The sequence below is a fragment of the Electrophorus electricus genome, chromosome 4, assembly GCF_041902795.1.
Source record: "Electrophorus electricus isolate QZ-2024a chromosome 4, ASM4190279v1, whole genome shotgun sequence".
Taxonomy (NCBI): Eukaryota; Metazoa; Chordata; class Actinopteri; order Gymnotiformes; family Gymnotidae; genus Electrophorus; species Electrophorus electricus.
The window spans coordinates 28,006,542-28,024,479 of record NC_137500.1 but is presented as its reverse complement, the minus strand read 5'-3'; the positions used below and the strand labels follow the sequence as shown (position 1 = coordinate 28,024,479).

At 43.7% G+C, this 17,938-nt stretch overlaps 2 protein-coding genes across 14 annotated transcripts; both read right to left on the bottom strand.

The window, feature by feature from the left end:
* Positions 1-590: 590 nt before the first annotated feature.
* On the bottom strand, positions 591-6,598 carry LOC113588609 (uncharacterized). Of its 9 annotated transcripts, none has more exons than XM_081713073.1 (12): positions 6,534-6,598; positions 5,753-5,845; positions 5,447-5,563; positions 5,036-5,131; positions 4,489-4,599; positions 4,221-4,322; positions 3,635-3,736; positions 3,158-3,319; positions 2,748-2,858; positions 1,930-2,085; positions 1,333-1,476; positions 591-1,244 (listed from the first exon to the last, which is right to left on the bottom strand). In XM_081713073.1, the coding sequence occupies exons 2-11, from the start codon at positions 5,799-5,801 to the stop codon at positions 1,367-1,369; spliced, it is 1,116 nt and encodes a 371-aa protein (XP_081569199.1). In that variant the 5' UTR covers positions 5,802-5,845; positions 6,534-6,598; the 3' UTR covers positions 591-1,244; positions 1,333-1,366. The 9 variants fall into 9 exon arrangements, with proteins under 9 accessions (XP_081569199.1, XP_081569195.1, XP_081569196.1 ...); XM_081713069.1 differs by having other exon boundaries at positions 6,277-6,589; XM_081713070.1 differs by having other exon boundaries at positions 6,341-6,589.
* Positions 6,599-6,613: 15 nt separating this feature from the next.
* kdm1b (lysine demethylase 1B) lies at positions 6,614-17,478 on the bottom strand. Of its 5 annotated transcripts, none has more exons than XM_081713061.1 (21): positions 17,307-17,478; positions 16,992-17,158; positions 16,763-16,884; positions 16,587-16,676; positions 16,382-16,493; positions 15,883-15,996; positions 15,674-15,712; positions 15,165-15,345; positions 14,662-14,846; positions 13,442-13,612; positions 13,211-13,285; positions 12,677-12,811; positions 12,323-12,494; positions 11,819-11,946; positions 10,987-11,118; positions 10,712-10,786; positions 10,523-10,639; positions 10,013-10,138; positions 9,124-9,246; positions 8,685-8,837; positions 6,614-8,139 (listed from the first exon to the last, which is right to left on the bottom strand). In XM_081713061.1, the coding sequence occupies exons 1-21, from the start codon at positions 17,320-17,322 to the stop codon at positions 8,056-8,058; spliced, it is 2,517 nt and encodes an 838-aa protein (XP_081569187.1). In that variant the 5' UTR covers positions 17,323-17,478; the 3' UTR covers positions 6,614-8,055. The 5 variants fall into 5 exon arrangements, with proteins under 5 accessions (XP_081569187.1, XP_026883658.3, XP_081569189.1 ...); XM_027027857.3 differs by having other exon boundaries at positions 16,992-17,155; XM_081713063.1 differs by lacking the exons at positions 10,013-10,138; positions 10,523-10,639.
* Positions 17,479-17,938: the final 460 nt, after the last annotated feature.

The following is a 17,938-nucleotide window of genomic DNA, read 5'->3' as shown; positions in this document are numbered from 1 at the left end:
AGGCTGCCAAAAGCAGTACGTTATGTCTAGTCAGTGAGACGCTGAACTGAGCCCATTCTTTAATTCTTATCAACAACTTTTTCACTTATAAGAACTCAGTCCTTCTAAATATACCAAGCTCCTAAAATATTATGAACTTCTGTTGATTTGAGTTTTTCCTTTTTGTTCATGATCTGTTCATACCTGTTTGTGCTCAATTCCACATTTTCATTGGTATTTTATCAGAATAAAATATATCAGTTAGTGTTAATGTCCGTAAACATAAATGTGAGTGTTGATACAGTTATATTACAATACCCTATTTATTTGACCACTACATAAGTGTTGCTTAACAAGGCATCTTAAAATTCAGTATTGACTAGATTTAAATTCATAGAAACATTGATCCAGATATGGCACTAAATTCGTTGCAAAAACAGAATTTTCCATACTGCTAAATCTGGAGGGGTGATCATTCACTCTTTGTGCACCCACACGCAGTATTTGTGGGGACTCGTTGGTGGACAGACACACAGACACACAGAGAGAGTGTTGTCTACAGCAATGCTAAGCATCTGGATTTTAGAATAAAAGTGGCGGTAGAGGTGGGCAGCAGGGTTTCACATTTTTCATTACAAATCAAACTCAAAGTTGGAATGTTTGTGATATTCGCTCCAACAAACCCATACACCAAGATAACGGCAGCACTAGTGACATGTATTTCCAACTAATACAATCTGTTTTCACACACTGCTCCATCTTATTATTTAAAAAAACAAACAAAAAAAACCCAACATTAAAAATAACCAGCACACCAAAATAAATGCAGATTTTAAAAGCATGAAACACTAATATCAAAACAACAAATTTGAACTAACCTTCATACAGCCTTGTTATAACTCACTATTCACACTTATCCACAATTATCAAAATCCTTTCAAACAATCTCTATAGAACTCTGAATAAAAATTGTTTTGTTTTGTTTTTTGTCTACAAACACCCCAAATCAAAACACTGGCATTCACAACATAAGAGGCCAGAACATAAAAACAGATTAATACTATTAAAAAAAATTAGAAAATGAAACTATATTAAAAACCCTATTTCATGCATTCATGCGCAACATGAGAGATTCATGTGTTGTTACAAATCAATCTGATGGTTTAATACTGTCATTACTATAAATAAAGCAAATGTAAGAGAAGCGCTGATCACAGAATGACGCATCAACGAGTGTCCTCTGCTTTGACTCTCTCAGGCTCAGTCTGTGTAAAGTCACCCGACAGAACAAATGTTCACATACAGATATCATGTAAATATTACAAACATCTTAGTTTGTTAGATGCACCAAACCTCACGGATGTGCGTGTGCGCGCGCACGTGACGTTCAGCTGTTGCCAGGCTCTCTCTGAGGAGACGGAGGCGTTTCTTCGGGTTCCCTCTCAGCCAGACACTTGTCGTCCAGGTCTTCCTTCAACACCTCAGCCAGTTTGGACTCTGAAGGAGAGAACGGAGATGGAGATGATACAAACCTTTCTGAAAGCGGGAGCCTCATTCCAGCCTTCTGCACGACTCTGGTGATTATATCGTGACTTCCGTGCACTTTTTATTTCAGTGTGCCACTAGCAGTTTGACCTTTCCTCGACCTGCCCTAAGGATACTCAGTCTTAATGAAGGACTCACTGAGACCACACACATAAATGAAGAATGACTTTAAAAAAATGTTAAATCCACATACGTTTCTTCCATCAAAGTTCACAAACACCTGACTGTCCTCTAAACAAGGCCAATGTGCTATTTGTCCACTACAGAAACCTCATAGTCCTTCATAATCTGGGCTCTCACTCAAGTCATTATGAAACACTGATGACATACAGGTCACACTTTGTGACTTCAGATGAATTCAAACTAATCCCAGTCAGCCGTTTCCAAGGCGGTCTCCAGGCTCACCTGGTTTGGGTGTTTCATCTTCGCCATTGGTCCTCTCTTTGCCCTTATATTTCCCCTGTGCAGTCTTCACCTGCTTCTCCAGGGGTTCTTCTTCTGAACTGGTATCTGCCAACAGTGCGATAGACCAGGGTCCGCCATGTCTTTTAACAAGCTTTTCTATAGCCAGTAGAACACCACAGCATTAAGGCCTAATTGGCTTTTCACCAGATATTAGTTAACCCTAGCCTTAACCTTCACTGTCCAGGATTTAATCTGTAAAACCCAAACTTTTTGCAGGTGTGTAGCAAGACAAACAGGATAACTTCACATTTCCTGCAAGTTAACGGGCCTCATCGCTATCTCTGGAGAAGGCAGATGCAGACATGTTTATGTCATTCTTAAACGGCTAGTCCACATGGGTTGTGAGAACAGCTAGTTAGATTTCATAGTAACTGAAAGCTCATTTTTATCATAACACAGCTGTTCAAATCACAGGCCTCAAGGTTCAGGAATGACAGACTTCTCAACCTCCCTTCATCTAGGAGGCAGGACTCTCAACAAAATAGTCAATCCATTATATTACATTGCTAGTTAGCTACCAGTGATTGCAAAATGCAGGACTGAAACCCAAGACCTCACATCCAGTGTTAACAGTTTATTTCAAACGTCTCCTCAGCTTGGGCACCAGTTTAGACCAGACTTTAGACTAGACAGTCTAAAGTGAGAAAAGAAAAAAAAAACCTAACCTGTTAGCCTGGGACAGCCAGTGTGGTTATATCTACAGAGTATCTATGACGATGAGACAGAAATGGATATTGCATCTGTGGGGCAGCTCTTACCCGCAGCTGGACTTTCTTGGGCAGGCTTGGTCTGCCTCTTGAGTCTCTTAACTTTAAGGCTCAGAGGTTCCTCGTCAGAGCTCTCCACAGCACTTCCTGTTCCCACTCCAGCTAACGACCCAGAAGACAACGGAGCAGCAATCCATCAGTCGGAAAGTAATGGACATTAACTACACGTGCCACAGAACTGCAGATCATGAGTACCAGTTTTGCATAACTCCACTGAACAACTGTCTGCTTTTTTCAGCATTCAGCAAAAAATAAGATCATACAATTTTACAAAATGGTTATCCAGTTTATAGAGTTAATGCCCGTTTTACAGAACATGCTGATACATTTTCAGTTATTGCTCTAGTGTACTATGAAGGAATGTCGACTTGCTAGCAGTGCTGGACGTTTGCAATCCTCACCGATCTGCTCTCGGCTGCGCTTGCGCTCCTGTGCCATCGCGTCCATGACGTCACTTTTTGACAACCTCTTCAGCACCACGACCGCCTGCTTCATTTCAGGCTGACTCTTCTTCCCAACCAGCAAGCTCAAGGGCTCATCGTCAGACGTGTCACTAGAGGGCGCTGTAGGATGATCATTTTAGGAATGTAAATGTAAAACTATTAAGTGATGTTTAGATTAATATAACATTTATCCAAAAAATAAAGAAAATACATCTTTAATCAAACATGAGGATACTGAAATACTGAATGTGTAAATATTCTTTTTGATTTGTTAAAATTCTCTTAGTACCTCAAAGAAAAACTGATTATTAGAGAGAGATCATTAGACACACGTGTCCACTGGCAAGTGTGCGTCTGGCTTACTGGTCATTAAAATAAAGTATGCTGTGGGACAGAACAGCGTTGTCCTGTGCTGACTGCCAGGCGATCATCTACCTTTAGCCTGTGTGTCTGCTTTCTTAGGTCGCCCTCGCCTTTTAGGCATTTGGTTCTCAGCTGTAGAAGGTGCTGCATCCATTCTCTCTGTCTCTGGCTTTCCTGGGATAAGACCATCAGAAAACAACATGAAGTGTGTTCATTTGAGCAAAAACTGGGCTGAGGAAGGGAGTCCTGCAGACTCGGTAGAAAATCATTTTTTCTTTCACAGATGAATTCAGTGGTTAAAAGGTACTGGACTAGTAATCAGAAGGTTGCCAGTTCCAAGTCCCACCACTGCCAAGTTGCCACTGTTGGGCCCCTGAGCAGGACCCTTAACCCTCAATTACTCAAGTCGTGTTCAGTTTGAATTGTAAGTTACTTTGGATAAAAGCTTCAGATAAATGCTGTAATTCTAGGAATCCTGGGTGATGGCAAAATAGCAACAAATGTTTTCACCTCCATATTTTTATTTTCACTTTTTGTGGTATTTGGCCTGACTGCACATCAGATAAGAGATTCATGCTAGACTGAGGGCTTCACGCAGGTGAGACTTTAGAGCACAGACCCCTCCAGTCATGAGTGTTCCTGGGTCAGAGTCCACTACCTTTCCTTCCTCGCTTCTGGGTGGTCTTCACTCGTGATGGCGATGACTGTCTCAGACTGGAGGCTCTTGCTCTCATTTTGCACCTTTTTGGGCTTTTGGCATCTAAAATCACAGAATCAGTGAAATATTCTTGTAATTTTGCCAGCTGTGAATGTTTACTGGCAAAAGTGTACTCAAAATACCTCATGAATAAATTACAAAAAAAGAACAAAATAGAATAAAAACATAGCTTCACTTTGGCAAAATAAAGCAGCGCACAGTTCCTCACCCAGTGTTGAGACCTCCTTTTGTGTAGTCTTTCTGATCAGAGTCGTCAGTGGTTGGTCATCCTCTGAATCCGAGGACTCTTTTACAGCTAGCAACAAACGGAAACAACCATCTGCGTTCTCTGTTATTCAGGGCCACAGTCACAAACCTGATGTGTCCAAACTACCTAAAATATGACCACATTCCCCCTTTTTCCTTAAGACTGGAAATCGTAAACATGTTCTCTGTGGTTCTCCGTTACACTTGTGTGCCAGATAGGGTTAATACGTCCTCACCACCTGATGGACGCATCTTTAATACCCAACATAAATGAGTGAGGGTTTGTAAGAGGACTGACCACTTTAGTGTTCACATTCAAAAATGTTTAATGAACATCTCCTACAGGACGGTTGTAATTGCTAACTGCACTTTCGCAATAGCAGGTAACAATTGGTAAGAAAAGATGTGTTTTAAACTAACAGTGTGCATCTTAAATCACAACATCAACGGATTCTCCATCACAGACTCAAACCTATTGATAACTGATAAAGTCCCATCACGGTCCTCACCAGTCTTCTGATGCCTGTGTGCAATCACAGGAGCAGATCTCTTGGATTTAAGCAGTGTGCTTAGAGGCTCACTATCTGAGCTGTGTCCAGGTGACTCTAAAAATCAGGTAAAAGTGTTATAAAGCACATTTCACAAGTACATGAGGTAAAAATGAAGGCCAGTTATTTTAATTGCAAACTATAAAACTATACTTCCATTCAAAAATATAATTCCATTCTTTTGCCTCATCCAAATATAAGGCCCAGGAAACAGACATGGTGAGACACCGGTCTACTCATGTGATGAGACAAAAACTAAATATGACATTTCGCTGTCCTACTCGAACGCCCGTCTTCTTTCGCATTTGGCAAGGACCTATTTTCAAAAAGTAAGTACTTTTTGACTTTTTAAAATTAAATACTCGAGATCACCTGCGGCTGACTCTTTGGAAGTCTCCTTCAATGAAGCGTCTTCCAGAAAGTCGGAGACTAGCGACGCAGATGAACGCTGCTTGTAAGGACCGCCAACCCTGCCATCCACAGCCAGCGCTGTAGGAGGACATATCAAGTACGGAAAGCGACAACCATACGATTGAAATGTCTTACCCCGTAAATATTTTGAGCACACTCATACTGAAGCTTAACAAGTTGCGTACATGTTATGGAAGTCGATTTATCATCGTAGTTGTGAAAGGACAAGGTAACTGTCAGGTCAACTTGAGAACGGGCTTTCCTTACATGTCTCTCCTAAGTAGTGTGTCCTCTCCGGCGTCGGTTTCCACTTCATCAGTGTACTTAAAGGTTCATCATCCGAGCTATCTCCGACAGAGCCTAGACAATTCACACACACACCAGTTAGCTAAAACATAACGTCTGAAAATCTGCTCCGTCAAAATACAGTTAGGTTAGCGTTAGCTAAGGAAACGCCACCCGAGTCCACTACCACCTCTGCTCTGGATGCCAGTCATGGTACCTGCGGGCTCTGGGACCTAAACCCGCCTGAGAGAATATGGTCGATTATTAGTGGGTTTAAGTTAGCTAGCTGTGGTCAGAAAACACTGTGGTATCTTGGTAAAACTGACAATGAACAAGAAAGAAAACCAGCTAACCATCCAGCCAGAGAGGTTTTAATATTACTTAGCTAGCCAGGTTAGCTAACTAGCATACATAGCAATGCACAGGCCGTTTGTGAGCATCTTTGCCTTGTCCAAAAGAGCATTTTAAATCAAGTTAAGGTAGTTATTTAATTCACAACTGCTAACCACTTTAGCGCCGGAGCAGGTAACTTCAGTTAACTGAGAGTAATGTGCAATCCCAGTTACTCACAATAACCAGCAAAGGAAATTATTCTGGACGCAACTAGGCCTAATAGGTTACTAGTAAGTAGCTAGCCACCCAGCTCGCCTGTCAGTTAGCTTCGTACAATCGATGAACTTTCCATTTAGCTAGCGTCCATTTTATTTTATTTTTTTTAAAGATTATCTTTAATTCGTAACTAGATTACTAGCTACACAATCACATTAACTGCTTTCCGAATCAGTGCAGCGAGGTGATGTAGATCCAAGCAATGGCGCCACACATTCAAAGCACGCATTCGTGTATTTCACAAATGCGCAACATTTACGCAGATTTATTTTTCCATTAGGGAGATTGGGGGAGGGGGCTTCAAAATTTGTTACAAAAGAAGGCAAAGATAGGGTACAAGACAAATTCCAGACTATTTACAGTATGCATATATTAACTTTTAATGAAGCTATATCAAGAGATCATAATTAAGTACAGTAAATATTTTAAATTCATATGAACTTGTCCTGACTCTGTATGTAGTAACTTTGTGTCAGAGCCAAATCATCATGCAAAAATTCTACTTTTACAATATCCAGTTGTTCTTAGTTGGGGGGGTCAATAGAAAATTTAATGCAAATACACAAGAGTACAATTTTCCAGACACTTCAGGTCAATATTGTCATGTTTCCTTTGAAGGACAAAACTACCCGGGATCAGCAAAACAGAGAGCAGTAAAATGTAAATCTATGTTCACTGAAGTAGGAACAACCAGGTTCCCAAGCCATAGCGGGTCGTTCGGGAATCCTGAAGCTGGAAATCAGGGCCAGGAAGAGTGTGCTGGTGCTAGGTTTTCTTTACTGCCTTCAACCAATATTCTATATTCAATTATATAATCGAATCATTAAAAAACCACACTAGACAATCGATTGTTAGAAATAATATTCGATTGCGGGACAAAGAAGAAACACCTTGGCTGTCTGCCTCCCGAGTTCTCGCTTGGGCTTCGGCCACTGCACCGAATGCACTGGAGGACGGACAGCAATCACATAACGTCACTTTCATTGATTGAATATGAAATGTGGGTCAAGTTGAAACGACAACAAACACATTGAAATTCATCAGCAACTGTGTGGTAACAACGGTAGAGGGCTCACCACTCGGCCGTGATTTGTACTTTTGGGCAGAAGACTGCAAAATTGTGCAACCTGGCGATAAACGTTATATGCAAATGAGATGAGAGGAAACATGTAGAACCAATCAGTGAATACTGTCATTAAGCCATCCAACCCAAATGGTTGTGTCTTTGAGCATGGTTCAGTACCCCTGCTGAGCATGGTTTGCAAGAGTTCCGTGCAGAACCGTGTTTGTGTGGAAATACGATTGGAACAGTTACTATCGGTACTCAGAATCGTCCAGCCCTACAGTGGAAACAAGCGTACAGATGGACTTCCAAGGGTGATGATCTGAGAACCCTCACTGCATTAAACTCAACCATGGAATAAAATCAAGAAAAGTTGTATGATAATGTACAATCAAGAACTGAAACATCTAATCCTTGCCCAATCCAGAAAGGATAAACACACTAATTCTCAGGTTCCTAATTCCACCCACCCCCTAACTCTGTCCTAGTCCTATTCCAGGACGGGATGGCTAGAGGTCGGAGAAATGGTGGCTTGTTTCCTCTGGTTATTTCTGTACCAAAAGAACCAGGCTGTGACGGGACATTTCGGTCCTGCCAGCACCTGCGCGGAGCATCACAGCGCTGCGATTTTGCTGGCCTCTCGTACTCCACTTAGATACGCGCCTGTTACTGTCTGAGGAAAGTGCCGGTTTGTAGCCTGCAAGGTACGAAACACACACCAAGTCAAGTCCAAATGACAGCAACAAATGTGAGAAAATGAAAACACTACTGATGGCATAAGCAGTTAGGTTGCAGTCAGCAGCTCACCCAGAGCATGAGGATATAATCTCAGTTACAGCTGTAGTTAGAGTTCTGTAACCCAGGTTATATTTTCTTGACAAAAACATTTAGATTTTGCTTTGCATACAATGAATATTTTCACTAAAAAGGCAACACTGTTCCACTTGCATTATAATGTCTGATGGGTTTAAGATATATTGGCCATAGGTGTCCAACTCTGGTCCTGGAAGCCAACCCAGTGGTTCGGTCATTCACTAGCTCAAACACACCTGAATGAACTCTTTGGTTTAATCTCTAGTTTCAGTGCATTTGTTAAAGTAGGGAGGAATTCGGCAGACCGGGCTGGGGGTCTAGCTCCTGACTCAGGCATGTGGTAACATCTCAGTGTGCTAACAAGTTTACACACAACTGTTCCCTGCTTCTGTGTCTTTGTTCTGTACTGTCCAGATAAGACCATCTCACCTCGCCTGCAAAGAAGACCTTCCCTTGCACATCTTCAGCGATGACATCATAGGCCTCCCCGCTACCCCCCGTCTTCACAAAGCTGTATGTCATCCGTGACCATGTGTCCTGACTCCAGTGTGTAACGAAGTACTTTACTGGATCCGGAACCTCCTACGGCACAACACCATGGAGGCTAATTGACTTGGGTGCGGACTCATTCATGGCCCTGTCTGAAACCATCGTCATAGTGATCTATTAGAGGTTTTTTTTTTCTTGCTTCATATTAAATTGTGCAAGATCAATCATCTCGTGAAATAACCCTATAAACAAAACTTTTGCACTCATTTTCTATCCCAGATATTTTTTGGCCAAAGTTATTCTTGTGATTTACACATTTGAGCATGTTATACAATAACAAACAAGCAGGAATGTCCTGAAAGTTCAGTGGTGAGGTTACCTGTTCCTTAAAGAGTTCCCGCAGGACAGTCATGCAGAGGTTCACCACCTGTGCATCTTGTAGATCCCGGATCATCGTCAGAGCTTGTCCTGTGATCACAGACATCAGCACGCACTGGTCTCCCTGCAGGGACATGGTACAGGTAGGCACTAAGAACCCAAGCCTAGTAAAACCTGATGCACAGGACACTTCTTCATCCAGTGAGCAGTAGGCATTCATCATTATCATCATCATCTCACAACTAATTATTTCATCAGAAACATGAGACACAGTGGAGCATTCTGATTATATGGTGGAGAAAAAGAGAGAAAGGTTTATACGGAGGTTAAATGTCAAATTCCCTGACCCTGACAAAAAAAGCTGAATTTCCATGACCTATAGTAGACAGAAAAGCTTTGTAAACTGGGCAAGAGTTAAAAAAAAAAAAAAAAAAAAATCAAGCATCTATAAATACCACTCACACAATACATGTGAAAATATAAGATTTTGATAAATGGCAACTACAATTTAAGGATGATACCAAAGAAATTCCCTGATATTCAATGACTTGACATAAAAATGATCAAATCCCCCGATTTTCCATGTCTGGAATAATCTTTTGGAATTCCATGACCCATGGGAACCCTTGTTTATGTGGTCAGGGAAAAATAAGTCTGATTTTTCCTCTCTTGTAATAAAAGGCCACCAGTTTGGATACACAAAGTTTTCTTACAACAGTTACATTAGAAAAGTGGAAGGCCACATACACAACCCTAATAATGCCCTTACATTTTCCAGATCAGGAAAACTTGTGTGTGGTATTTAGGAATTGGCCACAAATTCATTCCAAATGGACAAACTCAAAAATCATTTGTGTGAGTATAAAATAGAGAGGTTTGAGAAGTCTAACCTGAGGAGTCATATCATAAAACACACTGAACAAGCCTCTCTTCTCCGGACTGGGTGGAACATGGCCAAAATAATCAGCTCCTTGGATCTTAGCATCCCAGAACCTGTGGGGGAACTGCAGTGCTATCTGAAACACAAGAACCACCATCGCAGCTCACAATCCTCGGACTCGGACTCCACACAGCCTAGCAAAAGCCTCCTCTCAATCCCAGACTTTAAACCAGGTTCACAGAAACAGCCTATGTGAGGTGTTCAATGATGCTTCATTTTAGAATCTTTGGTTTATTTTTGTGTTTCCCTGTAGATCAGCTTATGCTTTTCCATTCGTAATGTGACAATGACCTTTGTCGAAATGCAGTTTACTAAACACCAGAATTTAAACAGTCAAAACTTCGGCGGACCTCTAGAGAAAGAAAGTAAAAGATAAGCAACCCTATTTAAAACGTCACTTTCCATTTTTGCAAAGGACAAGTGATATTTCCCCATCAGAGGTGTTTGCAGCAGCCCCCACCTTCTCTATCACGCCTGCACCAAGGCTATGTACGGCTTTCAGCTTCCTGTCCGGCAGAGGAGGGTTGAACTGGATGGTGTTGTTCTGCAGGAGAGCTAACGGAACCGTCACCAACACCTGCAATGCGGGACCAGGTTTGTCTCAGGACAACAATTTCACTATGGCTGGGATGTATCTAAACTGCCGTACCTTGTGAGCAGTGTACCGTGTTCCGTTTGAGGTGGTAACTTTCACAACGTTGCCTGAGTAATCGATTGCCTCTACCTACACAGAGATACTGATTTTAGTGATTTAGGAGGTTCATCCTTTCATTCATTTATTCCATCATTTACCAGAAGTAAGACGGAGAGCAGAGAAACAGTCCCCTGCACTCAGACAGCCACTGGAGCTGACCTCCTACAGTCGAGTAACAGACGAGTCCCCAGGCTCGTTCAGAGAGGAGGACTCATGCAGCCTGAGCGTACCGGCCTATTGAAGTGGATGTCGAGGCCTTGAGCCAGGTGGTGTAGTGGGGTGGAGTAGCCCTGGGTCAGCAGCGTGTGATCACCAGTGAACTGCGCAAAAAACTCATTATGGTCCCACGATCTAGCAGACACCTGCAAAACACACAGACATGAGGAGGTTCAAAATAAATAATAATTGTTTTAGTGTCATATGTGCACTTATCGATCCACATAGGCAGAGCAGGGAGTTGCTGACATCTGCACTGCCCACTGTAGTCGGTACATCACTCATACAGATGTGTTTTATAGATGCAGACTGCACTTACACCAATGACAGACTAGAGATCTTCTGGTAGCGTGCACCACCAACTAAACTCTGTCCATCACTGGACATTTTGTGACCATTTGGGTGGTAAACTATTCTCTGCAAAGCCTCAGCACGGACATGGCAGCGGTATGGTAGAGATGGTTCAGCACTAAGGTCTTGGGTTCATTTCCCAGGAAACACACTGATGAATACATCCAAGCCACTCTGGACATGAACGTTTGACAAATGTCCGTCTGAACTCAGAACCGTTCAGTGCTACAGTGGGATAAAGGCTAAAGAGATGGTATTCAGGAGATTAGTGTTAGGACACATCAGTATCTATCGGACAGTCGCTGGCATGGTAATGGAAGTTGAGTGTATTCTGATTTTCATCTCAGAAAAGCGGATCTCTTTTAGTGGATCCGGAAAACCCATGGAACCGACAGACACAGAGAAACAAGGAGCATGTGGACCATAGTAAAATAGAGAGAGGAATATTCACTGTGTCTTAAATATACCCAAACCTCTCAGAACTCCCGCACCCACCTGGTCCAGAGGGCTTGCACAGGCATACTCCAGATTACTGAGGTGGAACTGGAGTACCTTCTCCTCCAGTTCACTGAACCGAAGGCCTGACTCCTGCAGAAACGTCTTGTACACCTCCTGGATCTTCTCTGGTCATGAGAACCCATGAGGAGGAAGAAAGTGTGCAAGTAAATAGATAAATAAATAAATAAGGAAAAAAGATTGGCATCAAGTGTTGGATCTTGCCCGGAAAGGGCTGTGAGAACAGTCCTGAACAAATCCTTTCCAATCATCAACCCATTTAAAAAACAAAACAGACTTTTTATGTACAACCAAGACCCAAGGCAGTATTTGAAAATTATCCCAATCAAAAACAAACAAACGAGAGTACTAAAAAAAATGTCGTGAACGAAGCCACTATATAAATTGAAATCTAATTTTGTCCTGCCTTGCCCCCCCAACACCGCTGGGGCTTGCATGCAGCGCTTGTCTGTGTGTGTCTCGTCCCTTTGGAACGTCCAGTACCCCCCAGTGGGACATCCTGGTTCTGCGTTTTGTCCTTCCTCCACTCGGAGACGACGTCCAGGATGGCGTTGAAGTGGAAGTCCATGCGCTTGTCTACGGCTGGATCTGTGGACTGGCCACGGTCCTGGAGGATCTCACAACGCTCACTGAGTTTGTGCATCTTCACGCCCAGCTGAAGACAACACCAAAGCCCAGCTCAGTGTGTCAGCAGCACATGTGACAGTCATAGCCCACCACACCCACCCACCCACAAACACCTGCTAAAATACAGACTGTTAATGAGCGAGTGAGTTTTGATGGCATGGGGGACTAAACTGCTAATTATCATAGAGCATTGTGGGAGGCTGTACTCACCTGTTCGCACATTAGAGCTATGGGGTTGTTGACACAGCCGTTGACGATCTGTGCCCCACGTCCCACGGTGACGCCCAGTGATGTGTCGTCCCAAACTCGTCCTCCTATTCGCTCCCTCGCCTCCACCACCACCACCTGGCGACCAATAACAACAGTGACGAGCTCATTTCATCTTCTCCGGATTACATTCTCACTGAATCTCTGAGGCCAGTTTCCACAGACCTAGCTTAAGTAAATTGTCCAATAAGACTAATCCATAGAAACTCTTTTTAACCAGTCTAAAGTAGTCAATATTGTGCCAATCTTTGTATAATAGGTAGATAATTATTGCTCACAGAGGAAACTTCAGAATATTAATTGTGTTAACCAGACATCTCTCTCTAGCCACAGTGCACACCTACTAACACAACTGAACAGACATGAGGCCCATTAATTAAACACAAAATATTTCAAGATTGTATTTCAAGACTGGGTACATGCCTCATGCTCCACATACATATAGCATGTGGGTGTATCTGAGGAAGCCAGCCTGACCTGCAAGCCAAAGTTCTTCAGCTGCCTTGCCGCAGCAAGGCCAGAAGCTCCTGCTCCAATCACCAATACCTTCTTCTGCACACAGCCAAAGAGAGAGAGAGAGAGGGAGATGCTAATATAATCTGCAAAGCTTCATGAACTGTCTGTGTGCTAAGGACAGACACACACACTGTTAATGCACCATGTTGAGGTATTAAGGTGGTGTTAAGGTGGCGGGCCCCTCAGACTCACATTGTGGTAGGGCTCCGGCAGAAGAGGCTGATTGGTCTGCAGTATTCCAGTGTTGACCAAACCCTTCCGGGTCATGAAGTGCAGAACCTTGTCCAGCTCCTGGACGCATCGCACGCGCACCAGGCCCCGCACGATCACGTGGGGAGCACACTTCTGCACCGTCAGAGGCTCCTGGACGTCAATATGTTACTGCCATTAAGGCACCGCTAACATTAAAAACATTCAATATATAAATTAAATAAATAAATCAAGGAAAATTATAAATGACTGGCAAAGTAAACATACAATGACCCAGTGTTTGGGAATGGGAAGTCATTAACTAACTTCATTACTTCAGTCCAGACTAAATAATACGCAACTGTTCCCAAACCCCCTACTGTAACATCGACATCTCTCTGTTCCAGAATGAAGGATTAAGTTGCTTCTGATCTGATTTGATGCCACAGCTGCAGCAAGTTTGTTTAAAGAGACGGACAGCAAGTCCCAGGAGCTGGCATCCTCCACCCCTCCAATACGGGATGGGACGCTGTTGGAAACATCTGACGTGTGCGGGGCTCTGGAGGGTGAAGGGCGGAACGCCATCGGAAACACCTGCATCTGCACTTTCCACTCAGCTTAATGGCCAGCGCATGTTCTGGCAGGACTCAGGGGAACGTGGCCGGGGACACACAACGGCTCTGTGAGACCTTCCTCCCACCGCTCACCTAAATGGCAACGTTTGAGGCAAACACAATGCGCTTGGCAATACAAGATCTGATAGTAGAATTCCCTAAGTGCTGTGTGCCTATTTGACAAGGTTATGGACTCTAAACCGGAATCAGGCCGGTCTGAGTATGACCGCGTATCCTTAATGTACCTAAAACGGCATCACAAGATCAGTCACAGAACAGTTTTTGTTTTTGTAGCTTTGGCAAGCAGCACCCAAAACGAGGAAGACATGGGATCTCATCCAGACCTCCACCGGTCTCCACAAGCCCAGCAATCTCAAGCTCAAAGCCACTGGGTCTTGGTTTAGTTTCACGAGCACTCAAGTGCATCAACTGCTGCTGACTGCATACATGACATGACAGAAACTGTCTGGGCCATCCAGCCTGCCTTACTGCTGAAACTGCTGTATGCTGCAAGACAACCAAGCTCACATCCACGCCCTCTCCCCCACTTCGCTCCTGTGTCACTGGGGGTCCACACAACCTCGTCACCCCAGGGTTGGAGACTGGTACCTTGCAGTCCCTGTGCCAGGCAGCCAGGACAAGGTTGCGCAGGGCCAGGTACATGGTGGGGTCCCGGGAAAACTCAGGGAACTCGTACAGTTCATCCAACTCCATCATATCCGGACGCACACACAGAGCCTTCCCACACTCGCTGGGCTGGTAGAAAGGCTGGAAGTATGGGTTCAGACTCGGGACTGGACACAGAGACGGAGACAAAGAGACAGAGACAGACAGACAGAGAAAGGAGAGAGACACACACACACACACACACACACACACACACACACACAGAGTGAGAGAGAGAGAGAGACAGACAGACACACATCAGGGCTGGAAACACACTTTGCTATACACTTTGTCATACATGTTGCTGTTTTCTGAATCTAGTGTTCCCAGAGCAATTACAGGTCATGGCAAAGTCATCCCTAGAGATGGCGTGATTGACAGGGACCGGTGCGTGTGGAGCGAACGCGTTCACGGGCCCTACTTGTCCGCTCCACTCAGGCACTCACCCTGCGGCTGGATAGTACGTCGCTGCTCAGGACGCAGGTTGCTGTGCGCGGAGCCAGATGGGCTCATGCCCACACAATCGGGGTAGTAGGCACTGAGGAAAGGGCTGGCAGGGCTCTCCTTCAACAGGGGAGGCAGAATTAGCATGGAGGACCACCAACTGTCCAGCACCCCAGCCACTCTCTGAGAGAGAGAGAGAGAGAGAGGGGGGGGGGGAGCTACCTTGACTCTTCTGCTGTCGTCATTTATAGAACAAGACTGCAGGATTTCTCCAATAAAACATTTTAGCCACATTTTTACAGCGATTTGTTGGAAAATGCTGTTAAAATTCTGTGACGCTTTTATTTATCAGTATGAAAGCTCTGGGAAACGACTTCATCACGTTGGTATTGCTGGCCCATTGCTCTACCTGTTCTAGCAGTTAAGGTACAATAAATAAATCATTAAGCTTTTCATTCATCAAATCAGAGCCAAACTGAGATAAAGCAGTCAGGTTTGTCCTGATACTCACCAAGTCTTCAGGCTGAGAACACTGATCTGGACCTTCACTCTTCAAAACGACAAACATCACAAATCTCTTACTACCCAGCATGTACAAAAACAGAAAGTTACACAATACATGCACAAAGCAGATTCGGCTGACATTATGGAAGACCAAGATAACGCGTGTGAGAGGAGCAGAGCTCTCTGCTGGGCCTGCGTGACATTTTTCCCTCTTACTTTAACGTTGCTGAGCTTCATGCCGCAGCAGTACGCCAAGGCCAGTGAAGGGGTTAGCTGGATCTCTTTGGTAAGTTGTCTCCACTTTCCACAGTCTGGTTTCGTGCACTGCACCTAAAGAGAGAGACCAAGACTGTGAGGTGGAGACACGATGGGAGAGAAAATAAAATAAAAGCTTTCAAAATGACTGCAAGAGGAGTGATTTCAAACTGGCAGAACCTCTCTACGTGCCTTTAACTAAGGGGACATTTTTAGGTTAAGCACATTGATACACAAAACCATTTCACTGCGAGTTATACCATGTATGACTATGTACGTGATAAATAAACCAAACTTGAACTTGAACACAAACACAGAAAGCAAACATATTAATCTATCAAATGTTTCCAAACATCTCAAAAGCGTCAAATAATGGAGGGATGATTTGCACTGAGCAGAGTAAACTGGGATAAGGGGCCAAGTTTAACATGGGGACCACGGATCAGGTCAGGAGACTCACCCAGTACGGAAGCTGCTGGTCGGACATGAAGGCTTTCACACTGGGTTCACTCTTCCCGTTCCCTGTCCACAACCTCTTCCACAAGGAATACTTCTCATAACCATCCTTATGGCTTACATGTTACACACACACACACACACACACACAATTAATTATTGTACATCACCAACATCAGCTGAGGATATCTGCTCTTTCCCAAACTCACCTTCTGTAGTAATGGTCAAAGCATTCGTTACAGAAGTGTTCTCCACAGGATAAGTGGTACCATCGCGATGTATAGCCGTTTTTTGCGCACCTTTGGAGAGTGGGAAAAGGCGAGGTCACCCAGAGATGTGAGCCCAACACCAAACTAAAGCCAAGCCGTGAGTGACCGCGGGGCACCTTTCTGAGGCACTGGCGAAACACACGGGGTACGCGGCGGCGCAGCCTGCCTTCTCACACCTCCTGAACCGCTTCTCTGTCTGTTCTTCTTCTTCTTCTGTGTCCGTCGTTTTTCTTTTGGTCTAGAATTTCGCAAGAGGGGAATAATATAATTCGGCCTACCACAGTGCGAGCGCGTTAATATAACGTAGCTAGATATCTGAAAACGCTCCGTTATTTGGCTACGTACACTGCCCTGCACTGTGGGGGTGCTGTTGCTTCGTTTGCCTCTGATATTAGCCCCCTGTCGTGATGAACGCACGGAATGATTTTCTCCAGCTGAATTATCCGTGACCACCGATGCAGGTCGCTTCTTCCCCCGCGACCGACCGCAAGACCCCGTACCCCCACAATCTGCTGATAAAACACAAATGTTTAAAATCATGGTGACCATTTACAGAGACGTGCCATGTGTCAGATCCCAGGCTCGTTCACTGGCATATAAACGAGAAGACAACAACTTTAGGTTAACCTAGCTAGCTGCGAACAAAACCAGAACACCAACCTGTGTCCGACAGCATGCTTAGGCAAGGTACTTTTTAATGAATACACAGGCTGACCTTCCTGGAATGAGACGCCAAAATAATAACACGGCAGGTGTTTATTTCCACAAATGCACTTCTTGATTTTTAAACATAAAGATCAGATCGATACGAAACATTTAATGGAGCTTCCTGTTTCGCAAACTGCAATAAGCGTCAAAATAAAAGTCCATATTGCGTTTTAATTTAATTGTTTGGTTAGGATTAAATATTTTACGTTCCATGTAGCTTCACATGTAACACTAAATACAACCTATGGACTACTTTTGTAGTTTTCAAAGTGTTTCCTCACATTCCACTCTTTTATGAAAAACAAAAACTGAAAAATGTATTCCGCAGTATTACCTCAACCCCACGTTTTCAAAAGTGTAGCAGGAGATAGCTAGTCGAAGTGTCTCAGTTAGGGTCCTGTGACTGTGGTACTTGACAGCATGCTATGTAAACTGCGCTGTCATTAAGTAAGACCAGTTAAATAATAAAATATTCATTCATATTAAGTACAAATTAACTAGATTGATAAATGTTATGATAACCAATCCGCTGTCGCCTTACTTCACGAAGGGAAAGTTTGAACTATTCGGCACTCCGTTGGTCT

Coding starts and splice junctions, on each gene's coding strand:
- LOC113588609 (XM_081713073.1), bottom strand. CDS start 5,801: ATGAAGTGGAAACCGACGCCGGAGAGGACACACTACTTAGGAGAGACA. Junction 5,564..5,752: donor ACACTACTTAGGAGAGACAT/GTAAGGAAAGCC, acceptor GTCCTCCTACAG/CGCTGGCTGTGGATGGCAGG. Junction 4,600..5,035: donor ACACAGGCATCAGAAGACTG/GTGAGGACCGTG, acceptor CAGAGAACGCAG/ATGGTTGTTTCCGTTTGTTG.
- kdm1b (XM_081713061.1), bottom strand. Junction 16,885..16,991: donor CCCCCACAGTGCAGGGCAGT/GTACGTAGCCAA, acceptor GCGAAATTCTAG/ACCAAAAGAAAAACGACGGA. Junction 15,997..16,381: donor ACCAGCAGCTTCCGTACTGG/GTGAGTCTCCTG, acceptor CTCTCTCTTTAG/GTGCAGTGCACGAAACCAGA.